Here is a 15,555-nt window from a genome sequence, read left to right on the forward strand (position 1 = left end):
TCCTACTGCCAGCTGCAGAATCTGAGCAAGTGGACCGGCCTGCAGGATAAACTGACAGTAGGAGATAAGAGGGGACTGGCAAACCCCGAGCAACACAGTCCAAGAAGGGAGAGGCAAGATAGGTTCTGCGTGTCTCACCACGTGTCCTTGGAAAGCACGCCAATGCCACCCTTTACCCGATTTTCCTGTGCCAGACCCAAGGTCTGCTGTGGCTGTACTAGACTTCTGTTCCCACTATAAAGGTCCTCCCACAGTAGAACACAATGGGACAGTTCTGCACACCTTGCTAATCCAAAATAATCTTACAACCATCAGGAAAGGATGGCAAGATATACAGAACTTCACTTGACCCTATTTACATCCAAAAATTACTTGCAGTGAAAACTGGAATTTATACAGAAAACTGTGGTCAGAGAAAAACAGAGGCAGTTTTATGGAGATTTTTTCTTTATTGAGAAACTTAAAACTTGGGTACATCAAATAAAACCAGTTTCTGGGGAGAAAAAAATCAAACTCACAATAGAAAAAAAAAAGTTAACACTGTTTGGGCCATATCAGAACCCAGAGAATATATTCTTTTAATTGAAAAATTCTAGGTGCTTCATAATTGACCTTTTGATACAAAATGACCTATTAAATTTGCAATTTGTGGTTCTTGGTGTTGAGGTCCATAGGACAAGCTAGGACGTCTTCAAACCTTGAGCTGAATTCCATGAGGGTTTATTTGGCTTTTGAATCCTGAAAAGAAAAGCACCAACACTATGAATACAAAATCAAAAAAACCTCAGAGACGCACGGAAATCTCTGATGTAAGTACTGTAGAGCAGGGTCTCAGCCTTGGTGCCCACTGACATTTTGGCCCAGATAATTCTTCTGTGGGGGCTGTCCTGTGTATTGCAGGACGTTTAGCTGCATCCCTGGCCTCTTCCCAACTAGATACCAGTAATATTCCCAGTTGTGACAACCAAAAATGTTTCCAGATATTGGCAAATGTCCTCTGAGAAGGCACCCCTGGTTAAGAACCAGTGCCTTCGAGGGTACTTGTATGTAAAGCCCCAACCTTGACCCTTCCTGGCCATCCTTGCTTAAACTCAAAATGACAGGGCTCAGGCCCTTGACAAGGGGCTATGACTATGCCAAGTCAAACCCTACCAACACACGAGCTCTGGCCCTTACCATGTGCTCTTTTCCCTTGCCTCTGCCCATGTTCATTTGGTCCTCTCTTTTCTCCATCTGGAGGCAACCACCAGTCCTCGTCAGAGGTCCTAGTTAAGCTTCACTGCCCCAAGTCCCTGCAGACAGAGGCCCTGGCCCCCAAATGCAGAAGTCGATGGGAACACACCTTGTAACTGTAGCCAGGTGTGTCTGTCTCTCTCACTCTGACACCAAGGCCTCTGCCCGCTGTGTTTCCAGAGCTAAACCGTGGATGCCACACAACTGACCTCACAACCTCAAGCCAAACTAGGGAGATGTTCATAGAAATGAGGCTGTGGGATCGGTTTATGACAATGCCTCATATATCCACCATTATTCGAGACAGACAAGGTGATTCTTGAGAAAGATCTAACCAGGTGCTCTTTATGGAGAAAACTGTTGTTTGTGTCTTCTAATTTACCACCAGGACTCTCTTTGTTTCATATTAACTCATCCAGGTGACAGAAAAAACCCAGGTGACAGCCTGCCCAAGTTATCAGGTTAAGGGATAGAAACGTGGCTCTACATATACATTGCCCCTAATCTTTCAGGGAGATGGTTCAAGAGTCATAACCATTGCAGAAAATAAAGAGCCAAACATACGGTTTGTCCTTGTCTAAGAGGTAGCAGCAGCAACAGCGCCCACCTTCTGGGCAGCTTCTTTCTTGGCATGATGAGCCTGTAGGACCGCCACAGCTTCATCCACCTGTGAGAAGCTCCAGGTGGTCAGTGACACCTGAGGAGAGCCCCTCCGCCCCTCCCTGGTGCCCAGGCCCAGCGGTGGCCTCTCCTGGTGCTGACCACTCTCTCAGATACCCACGCGCCAGCAGCCCTCAGGTCACAGGCGAGGCACGAGGAGGTCACAGGGGCAGCAGACCCTTCTCTCTGCCACCCCTGGGTGTCCAAGGCCACCCCCTGTCCTCCTGAGCCGAGTGAGCGGAAGCCGCGGGGGTCTGGTAACCTGCTCACCTTGGAGCGGAGAGACTCGGGGGACTCCAGCATGTGCAGCAGCTCCGAGTTGTCAATCTCCAGCAGCATCCCCGTAATCTTCCCAGCCAGGTTTGAGTGCATCGTCTGGATGAGCGGGAACAAACGTTCACCTGTGGGAAGGTATTCTGTGAAAAACCCAGTGGCATCCCAGTAGAGAAGGGACGCTGGTGTCCAGGTCAGTAGCAGCTCTGGCCCCCTCTTCTGCAAGCACGTGGGTCACTCACCCAGCATCTGTTTCTGTTCCTGCGGGGGTGCTGCAGCCAGCATGGAGGCGGTCAGCGGCTCCTGCCCCTGCACGTGGACCGCAGGCTGGGGTGCCTGGGAACCAGGAGAGGCGGCGGATTAGCACCCGGCTAAGTACAGGGACAGTGGTCATGTGCACAACCACTCGAGTCTACTGAGTTAAAGCGGAGAAGGAGGTAGTTGTCTCTGCTGTCAGGGAACTGACTGCAGTCTTGGGGATTCAGGAGAGGAACAGAGTGGTGTGAGCAAAAAACACAACCAACCACAGTTAAAATGCCACGTGCTATTCGGAGAAGGGAAATGACTAAGAAAAACCTACAATGCTACACAGTCATTTACCAAATGATTTTACTTTACTCAAGGCTACAACGATCATAATTTACCCAAGGCTGCCCAAGACATTGAAGCCTTGTTAATAAGTAAGATACCATGAACATTTGTATGTGTAGCCCTTTCCTGAAAGTTAGTTTTCCTTTAGGGTGAATTCCCAGTAGAGACTGGGTCGAAGGACATGAATAGGAAAATGCTTATAATTACATCCTGTATCACTTTCACTGAACCGCATGTTTGTTTTGTTTTTTTGGCGGTACGCGGGCCTCTCACTGTTGTGGCCTCTCCCACCGCGGAGCACAGGCTCCGGATGCGCAGGCTCAGCGGCCACGGCTCACAGGCCCAGCTGCTCCGCGGCATGTGGGATCTTCCCGGACCGGGGCACGAACCCGTGTCCCCTGCATCGGCAGGCGGACTCTCAACCACTGCGCCACCAGGGAAGCCCATGAACCGCATGTTTTTATTGTATTAAATGCTGAGGACCGTCAATACCAGTCACAGTGCTAAAAGTAGGGTCTTATAGGCAAAAATATTTCTCATAGTGCCAAGTTCTGGGAAATTTCCAACTCAGAGCACAGAGCAGGAGGAAGCAAGGCCCAGCACAGCTCCTCCAAGCAAACTGCAGAGTTCTGCCACAAGCTCGCTGCTTGGCCTGCCTGAGAGGCACAACTCTAGAGATAGCAGCTCCAGCTTAGAGAACCTGAGATCCAGGTCCAATTCCTCCACCCAGCCTAATACCTCTGAAGATGAACCTTTCATCTAAGATGTTCTTTGCCACCCAGTCACCTGGAGAGCAGCTAAGGATCAATTCGACCACTGGATGTGAAAGTGAAATGGAAGCTTCAAAGAGCTGAGAGAGCCCACGCACACGGTGAGGAGAGCAGGAAGCACAGCTGCCTCCTCGGGGGCATTACTAAGCCAACCATTATCAGAAGAACACGTGCAAGCCCCTTCTCTCCCACTAGAGAGTCTCCCAAGGGCAGGGTCACCACACGGGACATGGCTCCCTGACACAGAGCAGGCATTTAATACCCGTTGAGGGAATCCAAGCAAGGCAGCTTTTGAATCACGTGGAAGCAGGGGGGACCCTTCTAGGGTTCTGTTTGATGGACCTCACCTGCAGGGGCTGGATGGCGGGGTGAGGGCTGCGGACACTGGAGGCGTATTTGTAAGGTGCAACAGCCCGAGGAGCAGCGGCGGCAACAGCGGCACGAGGCGCTAGGCTCTGCACAGCTGTGGGAACACCTTAGGAAAAGGACAAGTAAAATTAAAGCCCATCGGTCTGGGCAAAGACCCGTCAAATCCCATCTTTCCCCATTCTGTGTGCATCCAATACCACCTCCAGACTGGCAGCTGTCAGTCAGCCCTTGCTGGGCGGCACCAGCCCCACCAAAGTCCATAGCCAAGCGGTCCGGGCACTCAGACCCTACAACAGACCAGCAAATGCACATCAGTGTTGGCAGCAGATGTCCAACTGGCCACGTCCCACGGAAGGAGCAATTCCAAAGCATGTTCATACAGCACACATCACACATGGGGCCACTACCGCTACTTTCGAGGAAGAGCCAACAGAAAACATACAACTCTTGCCACCTCTTGGAACACAGGACATAATCTGCAAAAAAGTCCCTTGAATCTCCCAACCCCACCCAAAGAACAGGCTGCCTCTGTCGTCATTCAGCTAACAAATTTCTACAACTGACCTTGTTCACGTGAGTCACCGATGAGGCAAAGAATCTTAAAAGGAACCAACACTCAGAACTCATACTGGTTCCCTGCTCCTTAAGTACCCACCTAAGCACACAGCTAAGAGTAAAGAACCAGGACCGGACAACACGGTGAGCCCAACGAACTGACCAACCCTGAGCAGAGCCTAGTCGTCCTGACTCCCTCCTCCCCGGGCCACACTTCAAGGCCAGTTTGCTCACCGACTCTCTGAGCGGTAGTAGGGAGGCCACGAGAGGCCGGAGCATTACCAGTTGGAGCCAGATGGCGAAGAGCTGGACGAGGCCCAGACTGGCGTATAGCACTTGGCATTCCTTGGAAGCCTGGTGAAGAGACAAAAAATGCACGTCACTCAAAGCGAGAGTGGCATGGACATATACACACTACCAAACGTAAAATAGATAGCTAGTGGGAAGCAGCCACATAGCACAGGGAGATCAGCTCGGTGTTTGTGACCACCTAGAGGGGTGGGATAGGGAGGGGGGGGGAGGGAGGGAGACGCAAGAGGGAGGAGATATGGGGATATATGTATATGTATAACTGATTCACTTTGTTATAAAGCAGAAACTAACACACCACTGTAAAGCAATTATACCCCAATAAAGATATAAAAATAAATAAATAAATTTAAAAAAATGCACGTCACTGATGAACGACACAGCCGAACCTAGGCTGTGCCTCAGAGGGGGCAGGGAGGGGAGGCCAGGACAGGTACATCCTGGGCGATCAAATCACTGTTCCCCACCACCTACCTTGAGGTCTCCCACCTTGCTGCCAGCGTGGATTAGGCCTCATCTGTGCTAACTGGTTAGGTGTGTAATATGGAGGTCTTCCCTGAGCCTGTAAGAAAGAGCAGCCAAGCCCTTTTATTTAAGGACCTGAAGCCACACTCGAGAAGTATCTCATCTCACCTCATCTCACTACCGGGCCCTAGGCTAATTTTTCAGGACAGAGGCGCTCTCTACTCGAGCTTGGGGGAGGGACAGCCAGTTAACAGGGACTCTTTTACTTTACCCCTGTCACTGTGTGTGCACAACCACGAGTTAAGTCCTTCCTTGTTTTATTTGAAGGATCTTTACTGTGACATTCTAGAATCCAATATCCAAAACTCCCTCTCCCCAACCACTGCGGACTATAGGAGCAGCTATCAGCAGGCAGGTTCCAAGCAGACATGAGCATACTGCATACCCACCTGTGGAACTGCTGGCACAAAGTAGCCCCCAGCTGCAGGCTGGAACTGATTTAAGATGGCATTGGCGGGGAGCGCTCTCATCCCGGCCACCCGCTGCATATACTGGTTGGTCAGGTGAGCCTTTCTCTCTTCTTTTCTCTGGGCCAGGGCGACGTACAGTGGCTTGGAGCCCACGATGCGTCCGTTCATCTCCGTGACTGCTTTGGTTGCCTCTTCAGGGGATGAGAAGCAGACAAAGCCAAACCCTTTGCTTCTCCCATCCTCCAGCATCACCTACAAAACAAGACCAGCCACTTAGCACAAAGGTGTCTCTGTGTTAAAACCTGGGTTCCACTCCAAGAGTTACCAGGTCTAGGTCAAGGCTTCACAGTCCAGTCCCACGATGGACCCCAGACCAACTGAGTCACCAACTGAATCACAAAGTCTAAAGGGAGAAACTAAGCTTTTTCCTTTTTAGATCCCCAGGTGACTCAAGTTCCCAAATACTGTGATATGGCTAATGGTTGAACCAGGAACCCGAAGATGTTTCCTCATACCTAGAAGCATAGCTATCTCTGGGAACTCACAGAGATCTGGACATTAGCATCAAGCAACTTATTTGTAAAACTCATCTGCCCAAGACCTTGGTGAACAAAACTTAGTAAGCTCTTAGCAAGGTTAGGACATGCTTTTGAAATACATGTGGGCAGGAGTCATAAAAATCAATGACTGCCACCATTAATTCAATGAGAATAAACACAGCAGAACTACAACCAGCCGGGAGACAAGCAGCTGGATTCTAGTCTCACTCTGTAATCTCTACATTTCACTCATGTCTTAGCTCACCGCCTGGTGAGCCTCCTGAAGTGGAGGACATGGGAGTAAAGATGTGTATCAACCCAACACCTGTCTACCAACGAGGTGGACCAGTAAGGTGTGTGAAAGTAATGTGACACCTTGATCTTGGGCATGGTGCCGGGAAACTTCAAGATACGGTTCTTTTGCTCTCTTCTTGCAAATGCCATCTTGACTCCTGTGCCGGTCCGCTAAGAGAGACTATCATTCCTTGTGCTGCTGGAGGCCCGTCACGGGGGTGACAGGAGGGAGGGGGTGAGGAACTGAGGAAATTCCTGGGGGTGGCTTCTGGCCAACGCCCTGCGACCACTGATAATGCTCCTGGGTTGTGAGTGACAAGCTAAGGGCCAGGGCAGGGTCACCAAGTCTTTACCGGCCCGCTGGCCTCCTTTCTCATCCCCTGGAGGACTCTGTGACATCTGCCTCACCTCTGTGGAGCAGGTATAGAGTCTGCAACAGGCTATGCCCCAAAACTTTCCGATGCCATCAGTGCCCACCACACACCCAAAGCACCAAGGACACACAATACGACTCTTCACCTAACCAGCATTCCCTTCTCATCCTTATCTTCACAAGGGGGTTTGTACTTACTCCCCCAGCTAACTCAGTTGCTATCATTATCAAAGAAAATCAAGCAGATGACGCACAATGCAAAACACGGAAAAACAAACTTTCTACTCCCCTCTCCTTCTTTAGGACACCAGATGGAAGTTCCCAACCCCAGCTCCAAAATCCTCAAACACCTTCGTTCAAGGAATAAGTGTGGCAGAGTTGTAGAGACAGGCCTCAAGACAAGTGAAAGACAACCCGTCTGGATTTCCCCTGCTCATGCTGTGGCACCATCTGTCCCCACACCAGCACAAAGCAGCAAAGAATGGGAAAGATTCAGGTGCTCTTGGGGGGCTGGCAGGGAGGCACTGAGTCAGATGCATCTCCACATCTCAGTACTTGGGAGACAGTGCAATGTTAACCTAACAAAATGTCATTTTCCAGAGCATATACTCAGATGGGTAACCGAATGCCAGGAGGAATTTGCTAGATGAATGTGGTAGCTACTCTCAGAAATGAAAATTTAGATCCTATTCCTTCAATGAAGCAAATGCAATAAACCTCTGCAAGTTTACAACTTCTGCTTTCAATCCCCACATCTCAGTATAAAATACCTTAGCACTGGTGATTGATCCAAAAGGAGAAAACTCTTTCCTTAACTTTTCATCGTCAATGGTGTCATCCAAGTTCTTAATGTACAGGTTCACCCCCTGAAGCAGAAAGATCTGTTAATTGCACTTCTATACCTCACACATTTCCTAAGACAGTGGTTCTCCAAATATGGGCTCCAGACATGCAATAGCAGTATCTCTGGGTACTTGTCAGAAATGTAAATTCTCAGGCCAGAACCCACACCTAATGAATCAGAAGCTGTGGGACCCAGCAATCTGTTTTCATAAGTCCTGCAGGGGATTCTGATGCAGGCTCAAGGCTGAGAATCTACTGCTGAAGACTCTGACAGGACCATCGATACAGTCCCAGCCTTTCTCACAGCTGGTCTGGCTGACCACTGACCTAGCAGGGTTCTCCTTATACCGTTCCAAAGAAAGTGGTATCATTTAAGTAAACAGAACGCACATGACTAAGAACAGGCTGAGGCTTCCAGAATAGAGTCCCTAAATGAATAAATTATCTTCATCCTTGTTCCAGAACCGCTGCTGTATCTGGTAGGTACATCCTGTTAAACCTGATGATCTTGAGAGAAATGAGAAGAGGAGACTCATGGTCCCCAAAAAGAAAGCCTGCCAAACTAAGGATGCTTTTGCCAACATCTCGTGGTACAGCCCCTGCTGGTAGGCTGGGCTGCGACCACCTCTTACCTGATACCGACTAATTCTCTCCTGTTTCAGCTGTTCAAATTTTCGCTTTAACTCGGCCTGCCGTTCCACTTTCTTCTGTGCACGGCCGACGAAAATGACTTTCCCACTGATTTCTTTTCCATTCATCTCCTCCACGGCCTGAAGAGGAAATACATGATTTTAAATCAAGATGCAGAGGCAGGGGCCTTGCTCTGGAGGTCTGTTAAGTCCCACCAAATATTCTGAGAGAAAAAAATCTTCCCTACAGGGCTAAAAATTAATTTCACTCTGAAGTCAGCTAAGCCAATCCAAACTTCCTCATCAGTAAAATGGGGTTAATATTTAAATGGGTCACTGGTCCAGATAATTCAGTGAAAAAACTGTACAGCTGTATAAATACAAGCACGGTAGACATGAGCCTAGGTTGATCATCTGGCTGCCACTAAATTCCTTACGTTCTTTCAGGGTATTGAGTGATACATGTTGAGGGCCTAGCACAATGGTTCTCCCGGAAGCGGCTACTGTTCTTTTATCAGATCAGCAACTCGGGGCCCTTGGTTCCCTCACCTATGAATGGGAACAAATGCCTGCCCTACTCTTTCAACCTACAGGGCTGAACAGCTGAGGTGATGGGCACATGCCAAGTGCTTTGAAAACAGTTAATGTGAAATCCCTCAGGAAGACAATTCCAGAGCACAGTGACCATGCATCACTACTAGGTACTCAGACAATTACAGCTCAGCTCTACCATGTGCTGGCAAGGCCCTGTCCACACACTAGGGCCACTCCCTACAAATCCTCCCCGACCCTCATGGTGCTCTCACCTTATTGGCATCCTCGTGTTTTTCATAACTCACAAAGCCAAAGCCTTTGGATTTCCCACTGGGATCTCTCATCACCTTGACACTTAGAGTCTTACCTGTTACCAAAGACAGAACTATTAGTAACAGCATCTCTATCACAGCTCAAGGAGAGAAGGCTTCTCTAGGAGCCCACTTGAAACAAGCTCCTGCTGAGCCCAGATGGACTCTAAGAAAGAGGCACCATGCCTGGCCTTCTACTTCTGACCAAGCTGCTGAGATGGCCTTGGGGATGGGACAAAGTAGGATGAAGCCAAGAGCCAAGGCCTGGAGTCTATTCCTATCTACCCTGTGGCCTTTGTCATACAAGGCATTTTACTTCTGGGTCTGGGTGGGCTCATCTGTTAAGTAAAAATAGAGGAATTCCAGGTCTGGTGGACTGTGAAAGGGGACACATGGGACAAAGGACCCTGACTTACCAAACTGGCTGAATAGCTCTTTCAGACTCTCATCATCCACCTCTTCCCCAGAGTTTTTGATATAAACATTGGTGAATTCCTTAGCTTTGGCTCCAAGCTCAGCTTCCCGCTCTTTTCGAGACTTGAATCTGCCCACAAACCTAAAAAGAAACCGTGAAAAACAGTGATCACTCAGAGGAACAAAACACGATTTCCAGGGGCCCGAAGGAACGCAGGTTAAAGGCTGACAGGAGAGGTTAAAACACACGAGTTCCCATCCAACCACCAAGAGAGCAAGCTCAGAGACGTCCCAACTCCCCAGCAGAAAGAGAAAGAGGCAGGACTGTCCTACAAGGACCAGCCCCAGGGCTCCTGGCTCAGGCCAGGGCTCCTCCTACCACATCACACTGCCTTCGTGAAGAAACCTGATGACCATGTTTTTAAAACGTTCATTTCTGTGCATCTATGTAAATGCATAGAAAAGGTCTGGAAGGATACAAACCAAACTGTTAACAGTGGTTAATCCTAGGAGTGAGACTGTCGGAGTGAACTAAGAGGTAGCCTTTGCTTTTCTTACTTTGTTTTGGTGCTGTTTACACTTAACAGGGAAAGGTATCCATACATGAAAAACCTTTAGGCTTTTTTCCAGTGATACCTTTAGAAGACCTGACCACTGGGCACACGCACATCATTAACACAAGCCATCCCCTGGTCTGTGCGGTAACACAAAGGACAGAAATGACTCTTGCTTGTCACAACCAAGATTTATTGTCCCTTCTCTCCCTGCATGGCTTAACTAAGATCCCCATCTCTCCCTTCTGAAATAACCACACCAAAGCAACAAGGTCTATTACGAACAGTCTTCTGCAATGGGATAAGACTTTTCATTGTAACCAAATTAATTATTGCTGTGGAGCCAGCCTTGTATTTGAAGACCACTGAGTCATAAGTTAGCCACGTGGAGGGGACAATTTGCATCAACCCCTAGCGAGTGACCCCACGGAAAGACCTGAATCACAGAAGGCCAAGGTCACATGACTAGTACACAGCTCCTGGTCAGTCCAGGGCCCTCTCCACTCTGCTGCTGGCCAAGACCCCTGCTCAGAGTGGGCTTAAGAGCTGCCTTCCAGCCAGCCCCTGTTGCCGACGCTCACAAAACCCACAGACGGATGCTTTTAAGGGAGAGGCGGCAGGCCAGCCATGGCTTGGGCAGAAAGCCCACCTTGGCGAGTCAAAAGGGCTGCCATGGCTCGGGCAGGGAGACTCACCAGCCCTGGAGTGGAGAGGTAGGAGCAGGCCACACTTGGGCCGAGAACCAGTAGCCGCCTTGTGTGTGCCAGTTAATACCGAGGTGGGGCCACGGCTGGCTCATGCGACGGCTGTTGCTCCGGACTGGGACACTCACACTTTGCGGTCATTGAGGAGCATGCCATTCATCTTCTCGATAGCCTTGTCGGCAGCCTCCTGGGTCTCGAAGTGGACAAAGGCATAACCCTTAGAGCCGTTCTCATCACACACCACCTGTCAAAAACAAGGCGGGCCACTTCAGCGCCACTGCCCAGCTGCAGAGACTCGAGAGCCGTGTGGGCTCCTGGGTCTGAGAGGCCTCTAGCCCATCCATGTTCAAAAGGCAGGAGACTACAGCAGGTACCCAATAATGTTCCATTTAAAAATGGTAGCCACCATTAAGCTCCTTCTATTCCAAATGTTTTCTTACTTCATTAAAAAAATATATTAAGATCTGGGTGCAAAACCACAGGGCTACAGAATGACAAACCAGTTTCCAAGCCCACAACAGAATTTCAGTCTAGTGTGGAGTCAGACATGTAAACCACCACCACACGAGCTGTACAAAATGCTCCACATAAACAGGTGTGCGGAGAAGGAAGAGGGTGAATTCATGCTTCTAACATGACTAAGTACAGCTTCCTGGAGACCAGAGGCATTGCTCTGGTACTTTCCAGCCCCCCACTCCCCAGGAGAAACCTTTTGATGCCTTCCAAAGCTAGAAAACAGGAAGGATATTTCAGGCAGAGGGAAGAATAAACAAAGACACGAAAGCGCCTGCTGGTTTATGCTGGGCTGTGGCACCGAGGTTTGCTGCAGTGAACTTTTAGACTTCAGAGCCATTTCCAGCATTTTGGAAATTATCATACCCGGTCACCCAATTCCAAGCAATTCCCCATCTGGTATTTGTTTTCATGATTCTGTAATTATTCTGCTGAAATCATTTAATCAGTGTTTACCTTGCAGGACAGAATGTTTCCAAAAGCCGAAAAAGTATCATAAAGTGCCTTGTTATCTATAGATTTGTCCAGGTTCTTGATGAAGACATTTCCCACGCCAGATTTTCTCAAAGAGGGATCCCTCTGAGACCACATGATACGGATTGGCTTTCCCTTAATCACATCAAAGTTCATGGTATCCAAGGCCCGCTCAGCTGCAAGAGAGAAACATATTTCAGTCAAGGATATAAAACGTTACCTGCCACCATCCCAGGAACAGATAACTCCAGAACTTTCAAGGTAAGCACTCTGATGAAATTCAACTCTATCAAAATTAAAGGACATCAGATTCCTCTAGGCTGCAGTGCTACTGAGGCTAAGTTCTAGCTAATCGTCCTCCTTCGTGGCAGAAGTCTCAACCCCTCTGGGGTAAGGAGGTTATATGCAAGATAATCTAAATGGGTTTATAGCACCAGGATCAAGTAACGCCTCACATTTGACTAAGCTTTATCATTTATAAAGGACTTTGCAGCCTAGTGCCCACCAGGATGGAGGTGGAAGAGGTGAAATGATCCCTCTTATAAAATGGACAAACTTATGTTCAGGATGGCTAAACGGTATAGCTAACTACTGACTAAGAAACTAATGGCAGACTTTCTGATTATTTTTCAGTAAGGTATTGCATCAGCATCATCAACTAGCTGTCACTTAGTTTACAACCTGTCTATGAGACAAATGACTAAAAAAACCTGTGAGCATTCGATTGGGGAAAATGTGCTATCTCCAAATTCAGCCCACTTTCTTATATTTTCAATTTCTGAGAACAGAAATTGATTCTGACAAAAAAGCCTCAATCATCAAAATGATGGCCACACATGGAAATGTTCTTTGTATCATCAGGACAAGAAGGATGAAACTGCAACCCCTTTCTGCCTAAGTTGACAGTGGAGGCAGGCCCTGCACCTAGTGGTTTCTAGGCTACCTAGAAGTCTTCATCTGCGTTCTACGGAATTCCAGGACTTTCAAACGCCCTGGTGCCCAACGAAGTTCTCAACCCAGTGCTTGGGGATGCTTCCTTAGCTTCCCAACCCAATCCATGTATACACCACGGAGACCATTTAAAGAACCAGAGACCAAAATAACCCTTACCGGTCAGCAGAACACTTCTCTTTACTGGTAGTAAAAAGGACCCACACCTACTTCCCCTGACTTATGCACCGACATCTCCCAGAATCTCCTCCTCCATGAAGGGATGGGGGTAGAGGGTGTTTCTCCCGCCTCAAGGCACCATCTCACTTAAAACAGGGACACAATCCCTAACTCTGCCCCTCCACAGGCTCAGCTGTCCAGTCAGCCAGCAAGGTATCTCCTTTGCCCTATTTCCAACCATCTTTCCCACTTTCCTCAGGTGGGCTGGTTCAGCATGAGAGGGGAGGAGATCAGGGAAAGTGGGGACGGCAGATCCAAGTCAGTGCAAGTCCGGGACAGAAAGAAGGGCTTGCTTGTGAGGACTCTGTGATCCACAGCCTGGGACCCCTAACTGTGTTGCGTGAATTAGCAGCCCATTTCAACACAGCTCCTGTCTATTTCCGGAGAGGGCTGCACAAGGCAACTCGGCTTAGTCTGACAAATCTGGCTGCACTTATTTATAGCAGGGAGAGGTCCTGCAGAGGTATGTGTTGGCAGACACACTAACCAATGGCTTCTGCTACTATCTCTAAGTGACAGGACTTTTGCTCAGAAGAGTCAAGGAGGCAGACAACAGCCAATGTGCCCACTACTCCCCCCTTAAAAGGCCACACTCAGCTACCTTCTTTGTGCCCTGTGGCCAGACACAACTCAGAGCACACTGAACTGACGGTAGCAGTGCCTTGTGTCTCTCAGCAAGTCCAATTCTCTGGTCTCAACTGCATCCTGGGCAAGTGACATTCTCTGTGCTTCACGGACAGTGAACAAAGTGGTGACAAAAATAGGGACCCGGAGATCCTTGGCCACAGAATGGCTTGTTTCTCCCAGTAATGGTCTCTACAGTTGTTCCCTTTTATTCTGGAGTCACGTGCAGCCCCTGATTAGGTTTCTTCTGGCCTCACTCGGGCCAGGCCTGCAGCATACCTCTCCACGCTCCAGGCTATGGCCCCAGTCAGGGCTGGCAGAGCACTGCACCCACAGTCCCAGCTTAGCCTCCCACCTTTTGCAGCTGCTTTTCTCCCTCAGAAGTCCTATTTTCTTCAGATGGGATGAAGTAAAAGGGTTTTGTCAAGTATAAAGCACTGTGCACAGGTTGAGGCCATAACCCCCACCAGCCTAGCGGATTTCCAAGAGGCGCTTCCCCAGACTACCTGCGGACCACGCTCCACAGCCCAGGGCTTGTCCAGAGAAAGAACTCCTCCGCCCCGGTGGCAAACACGCAGAGGAGGGAGCTGGCCCAGCACCACACACTCTCTAGTGGTGCTAATACAAGTGCCTGCTCAAGTTCAACACACAACATTGTTCCCCTACTTTCTACCTGCCCGGAAAAACCCCTTACCAGCACAAAGTCAAAGACTCTTAGCCCAGGGTACAGTCAGGGGAGGGGGCAACAGCTTTGCCTAGGTAAAAGTTTTTAAGTAATTGTGTTTCAATCATCCTGTCCCTTCCCCAGGCCTGTGAGGGGCCCGAACGCCTGGCCACTGACCAGGCAAGGCTCACAGAGCAAACCGCCCACATACGGAATGACAGCGACTTCCTTCTGGTCCTGTTTTACAGCCTCCTTGGGCTCCAACCCCACCAGCACCCATTAGCCCAAGGTCACCCTGTTAGCAAGTGTTGTGGAAGCAAGACTGAAACTCTGGTCGTCTGATCCCAGGATCCCGCGTTCTCAACTCCCATGGCTCGTCCCCGACTAGGGCTTCTGTGGCAACGTGCTGTCGCGATGCCCTCTCCACGGGGGTGGGGACCTGCCCGGAGAAGGAATCTTAGGGTCCCCAAAGAGCCCACGGACTTGTGGCCACCGCTTACACTCACCGTCAGCCGGCTGCTGGAAGTTGACGTAGGCATAACCCAGGGAGCGGCGGGTGATCATGTCGCGGCAGACCCGGATGGACAGCACAGGCCCCGCAGGACTGAACTTTTCATACAGCATGGCCTCGGTGACGTCCGAGTGCAGGTCACCCACGTACAGGGAGGCCATGGGGTAGCTGCTGGCCGCAGCGTTCATCTCCCCAGCCCCCAGCACCCCGAGCCCCGCCAGGAGGACTTCTTAGGGGGGGCCACACAGGACAAAGGGGGCTCCGCTCCGAGCCGCGGCCCACAGGTGGCAGTGAAGCTCAGAGAAGCTGGAGTCGGCTCCGAGGGCCGGAGAGGAGTGCGGGGACGGCTCGGACGAGACTGCCCACCCGCAGACAAAAGGCTCTCAAAAACAATATGGCCCTCCCTGGGAGTTTGTTAATTTTCAGCTGTTCTGGTCTGGAAGCTCCCAATTGCAAAAAATGAAAACAATGAAAACGGGGACTGTCCTCCAAATTACAAAAATTCTTCCCGAGGCAACCCAGTGGTGCCCACGGCGGCCTCCGGAACGTGCGTTTCTCTATAAATATAGGCCTCGGGCTCCCGACGGTTTAAGATTACAGCAACCCAGGGAAGAGGGAAACCAAATATTTGTCGGTGCCGACTCGGCAAACCCCGGGCAGCCGAAGCGCGCAGCCGCCTCCCACGCCGGGCCGGCGAAGGGCAGCGCGG

General features: G+C 49.9%; 1 protein-coding gene and 1 non-coding gene across 9 annotated transcripts; both read right to left on the reverse strand.

The window, feature by feature from the left end:
* Window positions 1–426: 426 nt before the first annotated feature.
* Window positions 427–15,549, reverse strand: PABPC4 (poly(A) binding protein cytoplasmic 4). 8 transcript variants are annotated; one of them, XM_024738839.1, is made up of 16 exons: window positions 14,842–15,165; window positions 11,860–12,053; window positions 11,019–11,134; window positions 9,635–9,774; window positions 9,180–9,274; window positions 8,377–8,514; window positions 7,672–7,767; window positions 5,675–5,947; window positions 5,235–5,322; window positions 4,734–4,805; window positions 4,097–4,183; window positions 3,875–4,002; window positions 2,409–2,502; window positions 2,164–2,294; window positions 1,798–1,900; window positions 427–738 (listed from the first exon to the last, which is right to left on the reverse strand). In XM_024738839.1, exons 1-15 carry the CDS (start codon window positions 15,032–15,034, stop codon window positions 1,811–1,813), a joined length of 1,935 nt encoding a protein of 644 aa, XP_024594607.1. In that variant the 5' UTR covers window positions 15,035–15,165; the 3' UTR covers window positions 427–738; window positions 1,798–1,810. The 8 variants fall into 8 exon arrangements, with proteins under 8 accessions (XP_024594607.1, XP_024594606.1, XP_024594609.1 ...); XM_024738838.1 differs by having other exon boundaries at window positions 430–738; window positions 1,841–1,900; window positions 4,686–4,805; window positions 5,250–5,322; window positions 14,842–15,549; XM_024738834.1 differs by having other exon boundaries at window positions 435–738; window positions 4,686–4,805; window positions 14,842–15,549.
* Window positions 7,267–7,401, reverse strand: LOC112395599 (small nucleolar RNA SNORA55). Its single transcript, XR_003002407.1, has one exon. It is a non-coding gene; the product is annotated as a small nucleolar RNA SNORA55 (small nucleolar RNA).
* Window positions 15,550–15,555: the final 6 nt, after the last annotated feature.

This window comes from Neophocaena asiaeorientalis, unplaced genomic scaffold (genome assembly GCF_003031525.2).
Source record: "Neophocaena asiaeorientalis asiaeorientalis breed wild unplaced genomic scaffold, Neophocaena_asiaeorientalis_V1.1 scaffold106, whole genome shotgun sequence".
NCBI lineage: Eukaryota > Metazoa > Chordata > Mammalia > Artiodactyla > Phocoenidae > Neophocaena > Neophocaena asiaeorientalis.